The following is a 15,169-nucleotide window of genomic DNA, read 5'->3' as shown; positions in this document are numbered from 1 at the left end:
ACTGTTCCCACGCACTCGCTAAACGTGGTGGAATTTTCGACCCTGTGGGGTCGCGAGTAGGGCAAGGAGCGGTGGGCGCTAAATGATCCAGTCACGTGCCATGGGCCATGGCAACGGCCAGTGCAGACTCTCGGTTGCTCGCTAAATTCGGCGACGCGTAAATATTTATCCGCCGATTTACTACCTATGCACCAAACAACATCTTCCATCCATGTGTGGGCAAGGCGTGGTGCACACAATTCCGCCCAACTCGTCAACAGAGATGCTCCTCCACGGCAGGCACTTCAGGTCTGCCACTCTCGCTCCATCTGGTCGTGGGCAAAGGGAATGGGCCACCAATGTCCAGAGTCAGCAGATGTAACGAGATGGCGAAGGAAGTGTCAAACCTCCTGAGTGATCTGATCAGGGCAAAGGGGCATCCCGTGCGCAAGTTGCCAAGCAGGATGCGAACAGTTGACGCCATGGGCGGGTGGTGAATACGATGCGGGCTCGCCAAGTGGAAGGCCCAAGCAATGCCAGTGTCCCATTCATTCGTAGTTTTTCACTCTCTGCAGAGGTCGTCGACCTGCCGTCTCTTGCCATTGCTCGGTCAGTCGACACCAAGGACTGATCTTGAGCCGGCTGCCTGTGCCTCGGCGCAGGTACAAGACGAGAAGAAGCTCGACAACGATTTTGAGTACGGGACCTTCAGCAACATGACCTTACGAAGGTACCCGTAATTTATCTGTTGTCACATTTCTTTCTGCATCTTTGGATGCCTGCGTTACAACGTCTTGGTGCCCATCTCATGCTGCCATCGAGCACGAGCGTCCAACAGCGCCCCTTGACATGCATGCACCGTACCCCATCTGGTTGGCATCGCATCTTCCCATGGAAGGTTGCCGGCGTTCTTGGGCACTCTGCCGGCTACTCAAAACAGTCCTCCGCTGGTCCGTCGTCGGCGTCGGACCGAGAAAGCCATCATGCACTTCGGGGCTTTGTCAGGTGGTTGGAGAGGAGTCTCGAGAGGCCAGCGCGTTCCGATTCGACGCGCATGGACCAGCTGCCTTTCGTCCGGCCGTGCCAGACCTTGACATCCTTGAGACCTCGAATGGTCAGGAGCTCATCCAAGCCAAGGGTGTCGGTGAAGCGGGGATGTCGAAAGGAAGCAGGAAAGTAGGCGCGCATGATCTGAGTGTTTTCGCTCATGCAGTCTGGCGTAAATTTGGAGATGGTGATCTTGAGAGTCTCCAGCCTCGGGCACTTTGCGAGCATCGTAAAGGCCTTGGCAGCATCGAGTCCGCACCAGTGAACGCTCAGGTGGTGAATGTTCTGGAACAGGGCCTCGTTCTGCTCAAGGTGGGCGAGCAACTCGCAAGGACAGGTGAATCGGAAGGAATATCGTCGAAAGAAGAATCGACAAAACTCTTGGTTCAGCGCGGCTCCGAATAGGGTAGGCAGCGCCTTCATATGCGCCGACTGGAAGGTGCAGGCGGGGGGGTCGATCGAGGGGCAGCTACAGCGACTCTTCTTGCTCGCGGGGACAATGACGGTCGTCGTAAATACGTTGGCCACGATGAGATGGAGAATATTGGTGCGGATCTCCATCGGCAGCTTCATGAAGGGGAACCCGGCGAGGGGGGGCCGTTTGTCTGGGACAAAAGGTCAGCAGCCCGGATTCCCCCGTGGTCACAGGCAGTTCCGCACGATCCGCTTCGGGGGTGACGAACCGGCAATCTCGAGAATTTCGGTGCACATCTCGATGACATCGACGCAAGTCCTGAGTTCAGAAGGATCCTTCTTGATGATGTTGGCACATTTGGCAATGGTGTTGGCGATGGCCGTTCGTCGATGCGGGCTCAAGCGGACGAGACGGCCCAGCTCGTCGGCTTCGAGGCCTCCCGAGTAGTACAAGTCCAGGTGCTGCAGCAAGGTTTGGATGTTCTTGGACAGGCCATACCGTGCCGGAACGGCCTTGGACCACAAAATGTACCACGACTTGGACGACATGCTCCGCGGGGAGTGGCGAATTCGTTGCTTGCACTGACGGGAGTTGACTCGAATATGTATCCTTTTGAGGATTTCAAGCTGACGTTTCGAACAGAGATTGCCTGTGCGCGTGCGTGCGTGACAAGGCTGTCGTCGTCAAGGTGGTGCTGGGTCGGACCGCTCGTTCGAGAGGCGAACAGCCTGAGGCCAGAGGGCAAAGGGAGGGAGGATGACGGGATGGAAGCACGGTGCGGCATGAATACACATGATTAGGGCTTGGGCATGGTTGCCTGTGAACTGATGGGCGGTGGCGGCTCGTGAGGCAAGAGCCAGGCACAGCACGTCGGAGAATCCGGCAGCCATTGTTTGTTCCGTTTGTTGACTTTGCCGCCGCCGCCAGAATCTTCCGAGAAATGGTCGGGTAACTGCACCTATCCATCTGCCTGCGCCAGTACAAGAGATGTACTCCTAGCATCACTTGTTTCCCACCCAACGCAAACACCCTCTGTCCCAGCAAGGTGCTTCCTTGTCAGAGTTGCTTGCCCGTCCGAGGCTGAGGACGGCGGTGAACGAACGAGTGCATTCGCCGCGTCACACGTGAGGTAGGTGAGGTAGGTGAGGTAGGCTAGGTAAGTGAGGTAGGCGAGGTAGGTGAGGTAGGTGTGAGGTAGGTGAGGGAGTAGGTGAGGGAGAACTTAGGTGTGGGAGTACTTAGGTGAGGGAAGGCATGTTCCTGCTCCGCAGGTGGCACCTCAGGCATCACGAGAATGAAAGGAAGGAAGCAGGCTTGCTTGATTAAAGTCGTCAATTTCACGCCGTCAATCTCCATCAACGGGACTGTTTTTGAACGCCTGTTCCAGATCGAGGCCGTCTATACTGTCCATTTTATTACCATATTAATCCTCCTAATAGCTACTATTTTTTACTCCCATTCATGTCGCGCACCACACGCGCGTGCCAAGGCGCATGCCCATGACCCAAAGCAGCAAGCATGGCCTATTGTTGCGCTGCCCTGCATATGTATGTACGGCAAGGTACAGGCAAGCACTTCCTTGGATACCAATGCACCTTGCAAGGCACTGCCAAACATGGCACGAGGCGACGCAGGAAGCTAGTGACTGAAGGTTCCATGGTGATGGCACGCAAAACGAATCAATGGCTGCATGCAGTGTCAGTACGGTTTCGATTGGTTGCGTTGATCGAAGGGTGCGCCTACCTTTCTCGATGAAGCTTCATGGTGATGAGGATGCAAAGATGACGCAAGGCGCAGGTCGCAAACCGAAGGTGTGTGACTTGGATTGGTCGTTGTGTGTAACCTCGGCGTCGAAATCCAGGGGCTTGACTGCCTCGGCGGTTTAGCTTAAAGTGGAGCCGAGCAGAGGCAGCCATGGCCAGTGTGGCCGGATTTGTGCCGGATTTTCGCACCGTACGATGATGGTTCGGTGCGTTGATTCAATTAGCCGCCACGCTGGGGGCGTTCTGCTTTGCGCTGATTTTGCATCGGTTTGCAGCGGTGCCCTAGGTCGGCACGTTTGGTTTGACTGGACGGTTCGCTTCCGATGCGCCGACGACGATTCGAAAGTCGCCACCGGCCAGTCGATGATTGGCCGCGTCGCTCGTCGCTCGTTCCTCGACTTTCCCCGCCGTCACCTTGCCATCATTGACGGACCGAATCGCCACTCGGCGCCTCGACGAGGGAAAGGGCCGACGTGCGGCTGCTGAGGTTGAACTCGTCTCGGTCGAGATCGATGCTCGACGGGCGCGTGCAGCACGGGCTCACGCCGCAGAAGCTGAGTCGCTCAATCTGGCTCGGGTCGCTCGCGCCAAAGGTCATGGTGAACTGGCTGAGCATCTCCTGGTGCTGGAGGTTCTGGAGCGTGAGCGGCCGCTGGCTCGGGTGGATGGGCTTCTTGCGATCCTTGCCCCGCGCCCGGCCGGATTCCTTCTCCGCGCTCTTCTGCCGGCTGCCGGAGCGGGAGCGTGAGCGAAAGGGAAAGACCTTGGAAAAGGTCGAGCCGGCCGTGGCCGTCGTGTGGAGAGATGAGGTTTCGCTGGCGTTGGTCGTCGAGGTGGCGGCGCTGCTGTGGGCCTGCGAGGCATCGTCGGAGGAATCCGACTTGCGGACGGCGCGACGAAATCGATCACCGAGAGACATGGTGGAGGTATAGGTGTAGGCGTTGGTAGAGTGGAAAAGGGGTCGACGTGATGTCTGACTTGTGCGATGGAATGTACTGGTAGAGTAATGAGGTGATCGATCGATCGATCGGATGCGGAAATGGAGGGCGCGGCAATTCAATATATACTTGGACGCACCTCTGCATCAGTCCGTCCAGGCGAAGGCGAAACTGCCTCCTTCGGACGGCGGGGGGGGGAGGGAGCCTGGCAGGCATTGCTCCGTTACACCGGGCGGATCAGGAACATGACACGGCCAGGGGGGGGGGTCGTCGGGTGGTCGCGGGCGCCCGCAGCACACTGTAGGCCGTACCTGGGCACAATGCTAGGCGGGGTAGTGTACATGGACGCGCACCGTACGCTCCTCGTCAGGTACGGTACAGCACGCTACTCGCAACGTACCGGGTGCGCAGCGTCGGCGTACCTGCTACCTCGTAGGCGACGACGGAGTTGCTGGACGAACATGTACAAGTACGGCGGCGCTCACTCGTGCTAGTCGTGCTAGTCGCCACCACCCTCGGTCCATTTTCATGCCTGTGGTGTGCATGGGTGCGCCTAGTCCGCTCCGCAGACGTACCGCGAGCGCGAGCGACAGCGTGGCTGGATTGCATTCGGGCACGAGTCGGGGGACAGCGCACGCACGGCGCGACTAGGAGAGAAGCATGATGGAAGCCGAGATGGAAGCATGGCGAGCACCGTTTGCATGTGGGGGGAAAGGCCCGCAAATTTCGCCGGGGCTCCAGAGATTCCTCCCGAAATATCGCTAGCGCCTCGACTACTGGCCACACTTACGTCGGCGTGCACTCGTTTGCACGTAGGCGACGCCGACCTACGGGATGCAGATGCTCGCGCCGTGCAGCGACTAAGACCTTGGCATAAACCTACGAAATGCCTACCAATTATCGCCTTCAGGGCAGGCTTACACCATACTGGCAGCGTGCATCCGTGCATCCCTAGCACGGCAAGTCGTACGGCGACGTGGTACGGTGCAGCTACAGTACCCAGCGGTAAGTGCAAGTACAGTACGGATACAGTGCCCATGAGATGAGAGGCATCGACTTGCTTGGTACTTGCTTGTACCTTGCACGGAGGTCAAGTAAGTATTATTATTGCTGTTCTCCGTACTAGGACTCCGTACATGTACAGTACCACTCAAGTGCACACTCAAGTGCGGAGTACAGTACTGTAAGTACTTGCACCCACTTACGCCTACTGCACTCGTACTCTGTACTGTAAGTACTTAAGTACATGTGCACCATAAGTGCGGAGTGCTTACTTACTTACGGGGTACTGTATTACGGAGTTCATGTGTGCTCCGTACAGTACTTAAGTAATACACCCTGTACTTGTATCAAGTAAGTACTGCCTGTTCTGGAACCCCACCCCTCCCCGCAGGGTCCCCTGTGCACTCCTCTCCACAGCGCTTTTAGCTGGGCCGAGCCAACGCGAACAGCACTGCGCGGGGCAGCACCAAGGCACGTCAGCCACGGAAGGACCAGCCATTTTCCGGTCCGCACCTCTTGGGTGAGCCTCGTCTGCCCGACCCAAGATGTCGCCCGACGGCGACGCACACGCTTCCGTGCTCGCGCGCTTCGCTTCACGACCGCCATTTCCGGCCACGGAACATCGTCCAGCTTCACCCCCTCCGCACGCGGCGTCGGAGACGTCACAGCTACAGCCATGAAACGGCCATCTCATCACCAGGCGGTGCTTGGCCTCGTGTGACGAGAAAAAAGGACAAAAGAACAAAAAGAAAACTAAAAAAAAAAAAAAGGCCGACGGCGAAGGCGACGTCGACGTGCGTGGCGCTTCGTCGGTTCATCAGAGGCGTCACAACAATACAGCATGCACGGTTTGGCCACCAGCCTCCAAAGTCAAGAGATGTAACGAGACCGTGCGGCGGAGGGGCCTCGGCGGTCGGTGGGGGGCGGGGGCGAACAGCTCACCTCGTTCACTCGCCGACGCAACAGCCGCATCCAGCCACGCGGGTCAGCACGGAACCGTCCACTCGGCGGGCCCTGCCGACAACGACATCCAAGTTGGTGTACGAAAACGAGCTCGCACGCTCGCCTGCCTCGGCACAACGTAGCGATGGGCACTTGCCGGCTGCTAGTATTCGTTGATGGTCGTTCCCCGGAAGGCCGAGGCAACCACACACCCGCACTCCGCACCGAGCACGGAAGCACATCGCCGGCCACCGCCCCGGTGGCGGTCCGGGAGTTGACACCGTCTACGTAGTGCCACATCGTCCGGGGCCGTCACTCCATCGATGACGCGCGGGGTGTCCGGAGTGCCATGCCACTGCCATCCGGCTGGACAGGCTACCGAGCGGTGATGCCCATTCGTCTTGCTGGCCATCGCCGGCAGCAGCAGTCCAGGGATCATCACCCAGTGGAACGGGCGTTGCCATTCGTCCTTGCCATGATCGTGGGCGCAGGATGTAGACGCTGTGGAGCGTGCGATGCGGAGGTGTCGGTTCAAAGCATGTCCCTAGCATCTTCCTCGTTGCTCGTCCGACCCGTGCTAAACTCGAACGGAACTCACCAGGGGCAAGGGTAACGGACGATTGCATCCGAGCAGAGTGACATCATGGCATGCCGATCACTAACAACCCATGCGCCTCCAGCCCTCAACAGGTTGCTTATGCATGACGTCAGACGCAAGACACCTTGACAGAGGCATATTCGCATTCGTGCTTTTCATACTTGCTCGCATCTGCACTCGGACGAAATGGAGGCTCTCCAGGGTAGCTGCGTTGACAATTAGTGGGTACGACAAGTACATGTATAGTGGAGTGGCAAAAATGTCGATTTACTTTGTACAGTAATAAGTGATAATAATAATAGTACGGAGTACTCCGTAGCGCTACCAAAATGGAATCGTCACGTTTGTCTAGCGACTGTAGCACTCCGTAGAGGGCACCGTATCTAGCAGAACTGTACAGAGTACGGAGTACTTACTTACTTTCCGGTACCGCATGCAAGCATTACTTATAAACATGTAATTACTCCGTGGTTACAAGTACAAGCACTGTACGGAGTACGGAGTACGGATACGGTAATACTACCTAAGCAGTACTGTATTATAGCTGCACTCCGTGCTGCACTTGCCCTTAACTTGCATGTAAGTATTCTATTATTACTTGTACAGTAAGTACTTGTACTGTGCGCCGTACTTATGTAATACCTAGTAGGTACCTAAAACTCCGTTCCTGCCTACCTACCTCTCCGTACCTAGGTACTCTACTTACTGGTAGTAGTACGTTCCCACTAGGGAGGCATGTACCTGTACCAGCTCGAATCGCCTTACTTGCGGCTGCTGCAACGCCAGCACACCTTGGCAGTGATGCACCTTGCTGCGTGACCTCAACCTTCTCAACCACCAGTTCCCCTACGTCCTGCACCCGCCGTGGCCACGACGGGACAATTTCCATTGCCTCGCAGGCAGCCTTTCCGGCACCAACGGCGGCTGTCACGCAGTGAAACCGGTCCGTTCCCGACGAGCCGCGTCTGACCATCAACCCCCTTCTCCGTCCGGCCCCAACGCCGTCCGGTGTCATGTGCTCGGCTTGCTGCCGCAGCGCCTGCGTCAGCTTGCGCCGCGGCCAGGACCACTCGCGGCATCCATCTCCACGTCCCCGACGGCTCATCTAGAAATGGCCTCCTCATTGCCGTCCGACGATGCGGATGACGCCGGTAGGCTGCCGCCGCCTCGTCCCTGGCCAGGTCATGGTGACCTCGGCCGAGACCTTGACCGGATGGACGACCAACACTCGCCCCTCCTCGGCCGCCATCGGTCCCGCGCAGGCGGCCCTCCAGGTGTCGTCGACGAGACGCAGGCCACCGGGAGCCTCTGGTACATGACGATGCTGACCATCGGCGTCGCCGGGCTGCAGATTGCCTGGTCCGTCGAGCTGTCCAACGGCTCGCCCTACCTGCTGTCTCTCGGCCTCAGCAAGTCGCTCATGGCTCTCGTCTGGCTCGCCGGCCCTCTGACAGGCACCATAGTGGTGCCCTACGTCGGCATCCTGAGCGACAACTGCCGGTTGCCCTGGGGCAGGCGCAGGCCCTTTATGGTGGCCGGGTCCGTCGCCACCGTCGCCGGCCTTTTGTTCCTTGCCTGGGTCAAGGAAATCGTCGGAGGCGTCCTGGCCCTCTTGGGCGCCGATCCTGCTTCTCGCGGAGTCGAGGTCGCCGTCATCGTCGCCGCCGTGGCCGGAATCTACCTCCTGGACGTCGCCATCAACACGGTCCAGGCCGCCATCCGAGCCTTCATCGTCGACTGCGCGCCGGCCCACCAGCAGGAGCTCGCCAACGCCATGGCCAGCCGACTCACCGGCGTGGGGAACATCGTGGGCTTCGTTGCCGGATACGCCAACCTCCCTGCCCACCTGTGGTTCTTCGGCGATACCCAGTTCAAGGTTCTCTGTGCCATTGCCTGCATCGCCCTGACCCTGACGATAGCCCTGAGCGCCTCCGCCGTGCACGAAAGCGATCCCCGAGCCGGTGAAAGTCCCGCGACGAGGACGCCTGGCGTTGTCGTCTTTTTCTTCCGAATCTTCCAGTCCATCAAGCGCCTTCCACCCCGAACCAAGCGAGTGTGTGAGGTTCAGTTCTGCGCCTGGATAGGCTTCTTCCCGCTCCTCTTCTACACCTCGTCGTACATTGGCGAGATTTATGTCCAACCCTTTCTGAGGAGAGACCCCCACATGGCGCCGGCCGAGCTCGACGCGCTGTACGAGGAAGCGACGCGGATGGGAACCTTTGCCCTGCTCATCAACGCCATCGTCAGCCTTTCGACCAACCTTTTTCTCCCGATCTTCATCGCACCAACCTCGGCTCATCCGCAGGTCGCAGCCGGCCCCCGAAGCGGGAGGTTGGATGCCCTGAAGGCCAACGACGGCAACGACGTCTCGTACTTGGACCGTTTGAAGATTCCTGGCTTCACCTTGAAGCGAGCTTGGCTTGCCTCTCTTTTCCTCTACGCCGCCGCAATGTTTTGTGCCCCCTTCGTTGGCTCGGTCGAGGCGGCCACCGCTCTCATCGGCGTGACGGGCGTTACCTGGGCCATGGCACTCTGGGCGCCGTGGGCCATCATCGGTACCGAGATTCGTCGACGTGACGCCGCCGAGCGAGCGAGAAGGCTCCGAGTTCGGGGACCGCACCCAGACTCGAGCCTCGACCCCGCCTCCTCCCGCCGTGTTGTCGGACCAGCCGATGACGGCACCGGAGCATCGAGCGAGGTGGACCAAGCCGGTGTCATCTTGGGCATTCACAACATGGCGATTGCCGTGCCGCAGATTCTCGCCACGGTGGGGTCGAGCGCCGTCTTCAAGATTTGGCAGAAGCCTCGCGGAACTCCCGGCGACCGCAGCTTCGCCACCGTCATGGCCCTCGGCGGCGCTTGCGTGCTTGGAGCCTCTTACTTTGCGTCTAAAATCAACGATGACGGGCCGGAGGAGAGTGTAGAGGAAGCAGCATGAGGCGCGCCGATTGTGAGCGGTCCAGCCACGGCTGAGCCATGGCAGCTCCAGATGGGCGCAAGCGTCGTCGCATCATGGAACTGGTTGGTCTACTACTCGATTGGATAGAAGATCGGCCCGTTGTGACGAGATTGAGAAGAACTATGCTCGATCGACCGAATCAATACTACCTAAAAGGGGGCCCGTATCCAACCCTGCCTTGATTCGCCAGTGTCGAAGGGCCATGCCATCGGATGTCGTGAGGAACGTATTGGCTCCGACGACCCTCGCGGCGACCCCTTTCCTGCCCAAGAGCCCCCAGATATGCGACCCCGTCCCTTTCACAAGTGGCACTCGGTAGGCCTGCCGTTCCCACCAAGCCCGCATGCGCTCCTGGACATAACAGTCTCCGCTAGAAGCACTACCTATGGTGCCAGGCAATGCCACTCTCCGTCGGCCGTGTTGCCACGGGACCAGTGGAACTCATGAGCTGCTCACGAGTGGCCGGTACGCGCTGGCGGAGGCGGTGGGGGGACGGTGCACGGACCGAGCTCGACTCTCGTCTCGCCAGGGACAGGTCCTCGGAAAGGGTCGTACGAGGTGACTCCGGCCCAGTAGAAGCACCACGACGTGGAGCCGTCGCAGTAGCTGTAATCGCAGGCGATGGGGAGGGTCACCGTCGGCGTGACGGCGGCGGGAAGGGGACCGTGATGAGTTCGCCATGCCGTCTGGCGGGGCGCCGTCTCGGGCACCTGGACTTTGGCGTGGCTGCTGCTGCTGCCCTCGCCGGGGGGGTAGATGACGGCCGCGAGGGCCGAGGCGGCGAAGAGGATGAGGGCCTTGGTGGTGGTGGAGGGCATGATTGCGTGTGCTGGTCTGCTTCTCTTGTCTCGTCCACTGCCCCTCTGTATGCTATCCCTCGTGTCCCTGTACTCTGTATGGAAACTGAACGGGTAGAAATGCTGCGTTCCGGCAACAGCGCGTGATTTCTGAGGAGGAGAGAGGAGGAGAGGAGAAGGCTCGACGAGGGAGCCGTGGCTGTCTTGTTCACCGCGCCCACGACCGGGTGCCTTGTCGCCTGCCGCCTGTCGCCTGTCGCCTGCTGCCTGTCGCCTGCTGCCGGTTGCCTGTCGCCGCCCCCGACGCGAGGCAGAACACATGTACAGTGCAGCGAAGTACGCAGATTGGGCGGTGCTCGGGTCCGAATCACCGTATGACGTGACGTGAGCAGAAAGCTCGACATGGCCATGAACAGTGCTTGGTGCATGGATGAGCGGCCTCATCTCACTCTCATGCGACGTGACATGCATGCGCCTCGGCACGGCACGCCGTGGTCATCTGCGAGGGCAGGCACGACAGGATGCGAGTGCCAGTGCGGACCCGAGCACAGCCCATCTGCGTCGTGCGCTGCACTGTACATATGTTCTGCCTCAAGTCGGGGGCGGCGACAGGCAACCGGCAGCAGGCAACAGGCAGCAGGCGACAGGCAGCAGGCGATAGGCGAAAAGCCACCCGGTGGAGGGTACGGATGGTGACATGAATGATGGATGGCGCCGTGATGGTGTGGTGATGCAAGTCGTGAGTTGAGAAAAGGAGAGGGGGTTGGCAGCCTGCTGCCTGCGGCGTCGGCGATGCGGTGTCAGATGTACCTCGTACCTCGTACCTCGTGCCTTCTCTCTCTACGACTTCGCTTCATCCATGTAGAGGCGGAAAGAACGGTCGTGGGTAAGGTCTTTCGGAAGGAACCTGCTTCGGGAGGGAGGAGGGAGGGGGGCCGCCGAAGGATGGATGGCGAGTCTCCATAGACGAGTTTGTGTTCGCCGAGAACGACCGCAACCCCTCCCCCCCCCCCCTTCCTCTGCCGACGGTTCGCTCTCCAGCTGCCCTGGTACCGTGCCATTGCCGTTTGTCATTCATCGCTTGGGTACGCTTCGATGGACATGATGCACCAGTGTCGGACTGCGGCCGAGGGAGCACAGCAGAGCAGGGGTTTGCGTTCCAGCACACCATCACTGTTGTGTTTGTCATGCAGATGATTCGACTTTCTGCATATGTACTTGACAGTACACGCGTGCATACAGACAGCAGTATAAGTAGAGCCTTATCAACCGATATTCGAAGCGATATTTCAAGGCGATATTCCAAGCGACATTCCAAGGCGATATTTCAAGGTGATTTTCTAGGCCGATATCCCAGGCCGATATTCCAAGGCGATATTCCAAGCTGATATTCCAAAGCGATATTCCAAGCTGATATTCCAAAGCGATATTCCAGGTCGATATTCCAAGGCGATATTTCAGGCCGATATTCCAAGGCGGTAGCACTCCGTACGTGCTCAATGGCAACAGCCTGCAGGGCATCCGCTTGATAGGTCATAGGAATGAATAAACTATTGTTCGATGGGTCAAAACTGGTCTATTGGTATTCTTCTTCGTCCTATTATTCCTTAACGCTGGTGAGTCGGGCCATCTGGGTGGCTCAGTGAACGACAATCTACATTGCCGGTATAATGAGGGACTGCCTCGCTCAATTTCTCGACGGTCAACCCTACTTGATTGAAGTAGGCGTCAACCGTGGGCTGGTACCGTGTGCCGTAGAAGTATTGGTACCGTGTAATGGTAAACCGAACGGTAAACCTACTACCTGGTACGCAGTGGGTTGAGCGTGTGATATTGGAAAATCCACCACTTGACTTGGGCATGATGGCAAGGAACAAGTTGCTCCTAGCAAGTTAGACTCATATAGACACAGTGTATACTGGCGCGCAGTGCGTTCAGTGCGTAGTACTCGGTACAGCTACATCATGAATGAGGCAACGTAGATAGGAATCACTTTCTCCTAGCAACATGGACTCCTACAGGTACAGTGTTTGCTGTAAAGCAGCACCGTAGCACATAGCCTTACTAGCAGAAATATCAGCGTATTTTTCTACCTCTCCAAGTGTTACGGCCGTCTTGGGTGAGTATCAACCGTTTCTTTCACACAACCACATCAGTACGGCACCAGACACAAGCATGAAAATACCATCAATAGCATACTTGGTGCATGACGGAACTTGTCGTAGCGTGAGATGAACAGCTCCTCTACGATTTGTGTCTCCAGTTCCAATCCTCGGCCTCTTAGGTGCCGAGGAGAGGGCGGCAATGCGATGCACGTGTATGCGGCATCTCATCCGTGCAAGGGCAAAGGCTGTATAGTGAAAAAGACATGTTTCGTGGTCGACGATGGCAATTCTTTGTTCAATGTCTATCTATCCATATGTACAACAGGCAACCTCCCCAGAGGGCCCCCCCTTCTCGAGAGAGCCAGATCCTGTACACATGGTAAGACTCCCCGGGCGAAAAAGGAAAGAAAACATTACGCAAGATTCAAGAGGCTGATGCACGCTCCAAGTCTTTCAAAAGTGTGCCGAGGGCGCGCCAAGTGGCGATAACCCTCAGGCCGGTCCGCCGTCCAATGTCCACGTCGCTATGTCATCATGCATTAAAACGGCCTCGTTCTTGCCGCGCTGCCCGCAGCATGGATTAAACGAAATCAAACCAAGTTACTCTTGGTTGTGGCGGAAAAGCTTTCGGAGCCTCCGGGGCCGCGACCGGCGAACTTTGGCAACCAAGTTACCATCGGCATCCAGCGTGCCCACGACGGCCCGTTGGCCGTTGTTGTCGAGCAAGTTGCCATCGGCGTCCAAACTGCCCAGCTTGGTGAAGCGGTTGCCCTTGCTGTCAACGATGGTGTCCGGAGCACCGCTGGCATCATTGCCACCGGTGTAGTGGTTATCGTTATTGTTGTTGTTGTCCACAGGGGGTGCCGACGTGGGCTCGGGAGCAGGCGCAGGAGCAGGTGCAGGAACAGGCGCAGGCGCAGGTGCAGGCGCAGGCGCAGGAGCAGGAGCAGGCGCAGGAGCAGGAGCAGGCGCAGGAGCAGGAGCAGGAGCAGGCGCAGGCGCAGGCGCAGGAGCAGGAGCAGGAGCAGGAGCAGGAGCGTCGGTCAGCTGGTAGACCTTGACCGAGTTGACCTTCCAGTAGGCGTCCTCGAAATCGGCCGGGTTCTTGGAAACGTACTCGGTGCACGTCGTCGCCTTGGCCTTGCACTCGGGGGTCGTGTCCCAAACGGCGCCGGCCCAGTCGCCGCAAAAGGTGGTGTCGAAGACGAGATTGTTGTCGCGAAAGTGCGAGTCAATGTCGCAGCCCTGGCCGCTGCTGGCGAAGCGGGCCAGAGGAAGCCCCCACGAGGAAGGGTTGGGATGTCCGGCCGAGATGTCGGCGGGGATGCCGCTCCGAGGGAAGAACCAGACGGCGATGTGGTCCGAGGTCCACTCGGTGGCATAGACGCCACCGTTGACGCCGTTGAAGCCGTTGCCGTAGTTTTGTGTGTCCGTCGACTTCTGGCTGCAGCCGACGCCCTGCTCGGCACAGTTGAACTTGCTCATCGACGTCGTCTGGAGCGAACCGGCGTTGTTCACCTCGCAGCCGGGTCCGGTGTGGAGGGAGACGATGGCCGAGGTTTGCGTGTGGACACCCTCGATGATGTCGATCTCGCCCGACGTCGGCCAGTTGGGGCCAAACATCCAAAAGGCGGGCCAGACGCCGCAGATGGCGCCGGGCATGTGGCTGATGTCGGCGAGGAAGAGGCCCTTGGTGAAGGCCTGCTTGGACGTGATGCGGACCGACTGACGACCGGCCGAGGGGTTGACCGTCTTGTAGTCGACTCCCATGTACGTGGCGCCGTCGCCGTCCGTGCGGATGAGGCCGGCCTGCTGAGCGGCGGCGCGGTCGACGTACTGGACGAAGCCGTGCGTCGGGTCGGGTTGCGTGAAGAAGTCGAAGCCGTCAAAGAAGTTGGCGCCGTCGTACGAGATCTGGAGGCCGTACGTCGTAGTCGCCCGCCGCGTCGGGACACCGGCGGCGGCGAGGCCGAGGCCTGCCACCAAAGCAGTGAGAGGGTGCATGGCGGAGAAAGGTCCGTTAAAGTGTCGCCTCTGACGAGAGCGTGTCGAGTTTGGAATGGGAGTTGTACTTAGGTCTATGCCTAAGAAGGAGCTTTTCGTGAACGTGTTCGTTTGTCGTTGTTTGGTATCTATTCGGTTCCTGATGGAAGAAGAATGGAAGTGAAGAGAATGGAGGGGAGGAGGGTGGCTGTCGAAGCACAATTTAATAGCCCTCGGGTTTCCTCTCGTCGATATAGCGTGCACGCGCAGCTATAGGCCGTCGACCGGGAGGCAAAGCGAGGACGGGCACCAACGACGGCGAGAGAAGGCTGGGGAAACCAGCGGTGGCACGAATGTAGAGGCGGTCAGGTCAACTGGGACGCAGGCTGTGCAGAAGGATGACGACGCGGATGTTCAAGCGACGATGGAGAGTGTAATGGACGGTGAGGACGAGGATGGAGGAGCGGAGAAAATAAATGAATGAATGAATGAATGAATGAAGGAATGAACGATGAGTGAATGAACGAAAGGAAGGAAGCGAGCACGGAAGGAAGGAAGGAGAGCACGCGGGACAAGTGCGAGAGACATTCGACCTCGCGAGGGCATGTATGGATATGTTCGACTACATATCTGTTTGGAAG

The 15,169-nt window shown here is 58.5% G+C and overlaps 5 protein-coding genes across 5 annotated transcripts; 1 reads left to right on the top strand and 4 right to left on the bottom strand.

The window, feature by feature from the left end:
- Nucleotides 1-960: 960 nt before the first annotated feature.
- On the bottom strand, nt 961-1,989 carry DCS_05311 (uncharacterized protein; the record flags this gene model as incomplete). Its single annotated transcript, XM_040802617.1, has 2 exons — nt 961-1,631; nt 1,710-1,989. 2 exons carry the CDS (start codon nt 1,987-1,989, stop codon nt 961-963), a joined length of 951 nt encoding a protein of 316 aa, XP_040657650.1.
- Nucleotides 1,990-3,625: 1,636 nt separating this feature from the next.
- DCS_05310 (uncharacterized protein) lies at nt 3,626-4,123 on the bottom strand (the record flags this gene model as incomplete). Its single annotated transcript, XM_040802616.1, has 1 exon — nt 3,626-4,123. One exon carries the CDS (start codon nt 4,121-4,123, stop codon nt 3,626-3,628), a length of 498 nt encoding a protein of 165 aa, XP_040657649.1.
- A 3,672-nt stretch (nt 4,124-7,795) lies between these two features.
- DCS_05309 (general alpha-glucoside permease) lies at nt 7,796-9,622 on the top strand (the record flags this gene model as incomplete). Its single annotated transcript, XM_040802615.1, has 1 exon — nt 7,796-9,622. The coding sequence occupies one exon, from the start codon at nt 7,796-7,798 to the stop codon at nt 9,620-9,622; it is 1,827 nt and encodes a 608-aa protein (XP_040657648.1).
- Nucleotides 9,623-10,095: 473 nt separating this feature from the next.
- DCS_05308 (uncharacterized protein) lies at nt 10,096-10,884 on the bottom strand (the record flags this gene model as incomplete). The annotated part of the gene is made up of 1 exon (XM_040802614.1): nt 10,096-10,884. One exon carries the CDS (start codon nt 10,882-10,884, stop codon nt 10,096-10,098), a length of 789 nt encoding a protein of 262 aa, XP_040657647.1.
- Nucleotides 10,885-13,145: 2,261 nt separating this feature from the next.
- DCS_05307 (uncharacterized protein) lies at nt 13,146-14,549 on the bottom strand (the record flags this gene model as incomplete). Its single annotated transcript, XM_040802613.1, has 1 exon — nt 13,146-14,549. One exon carries the CDS (start codon nt 14,547-14,549, stop codon nt 13,146-13,148), a length of 1,404 nt encoding a protein of 467 aa, XP_040657646.1.
- Nucleotides 14,550-15,169: the final 620 nt, after the last annotated feature.

Source organism: Drechmeria coniospora, chromosome 02 (genome assembly GCF_001625195.1).
Source record: "Drechmeria coniospora strain ARSEF 6962 chromosome 02, whole genome shotgun sequence".
NCBI lineage: Eukaryota > Fungi > Ascomycota > Sordariomycetes > Hypocreales > Ophiocordycipitaceae > Drechmeria > Drechmeria coniospora.
This window is presented reverse-complemented; position numbering and strand designations above follow the sequence as displayed.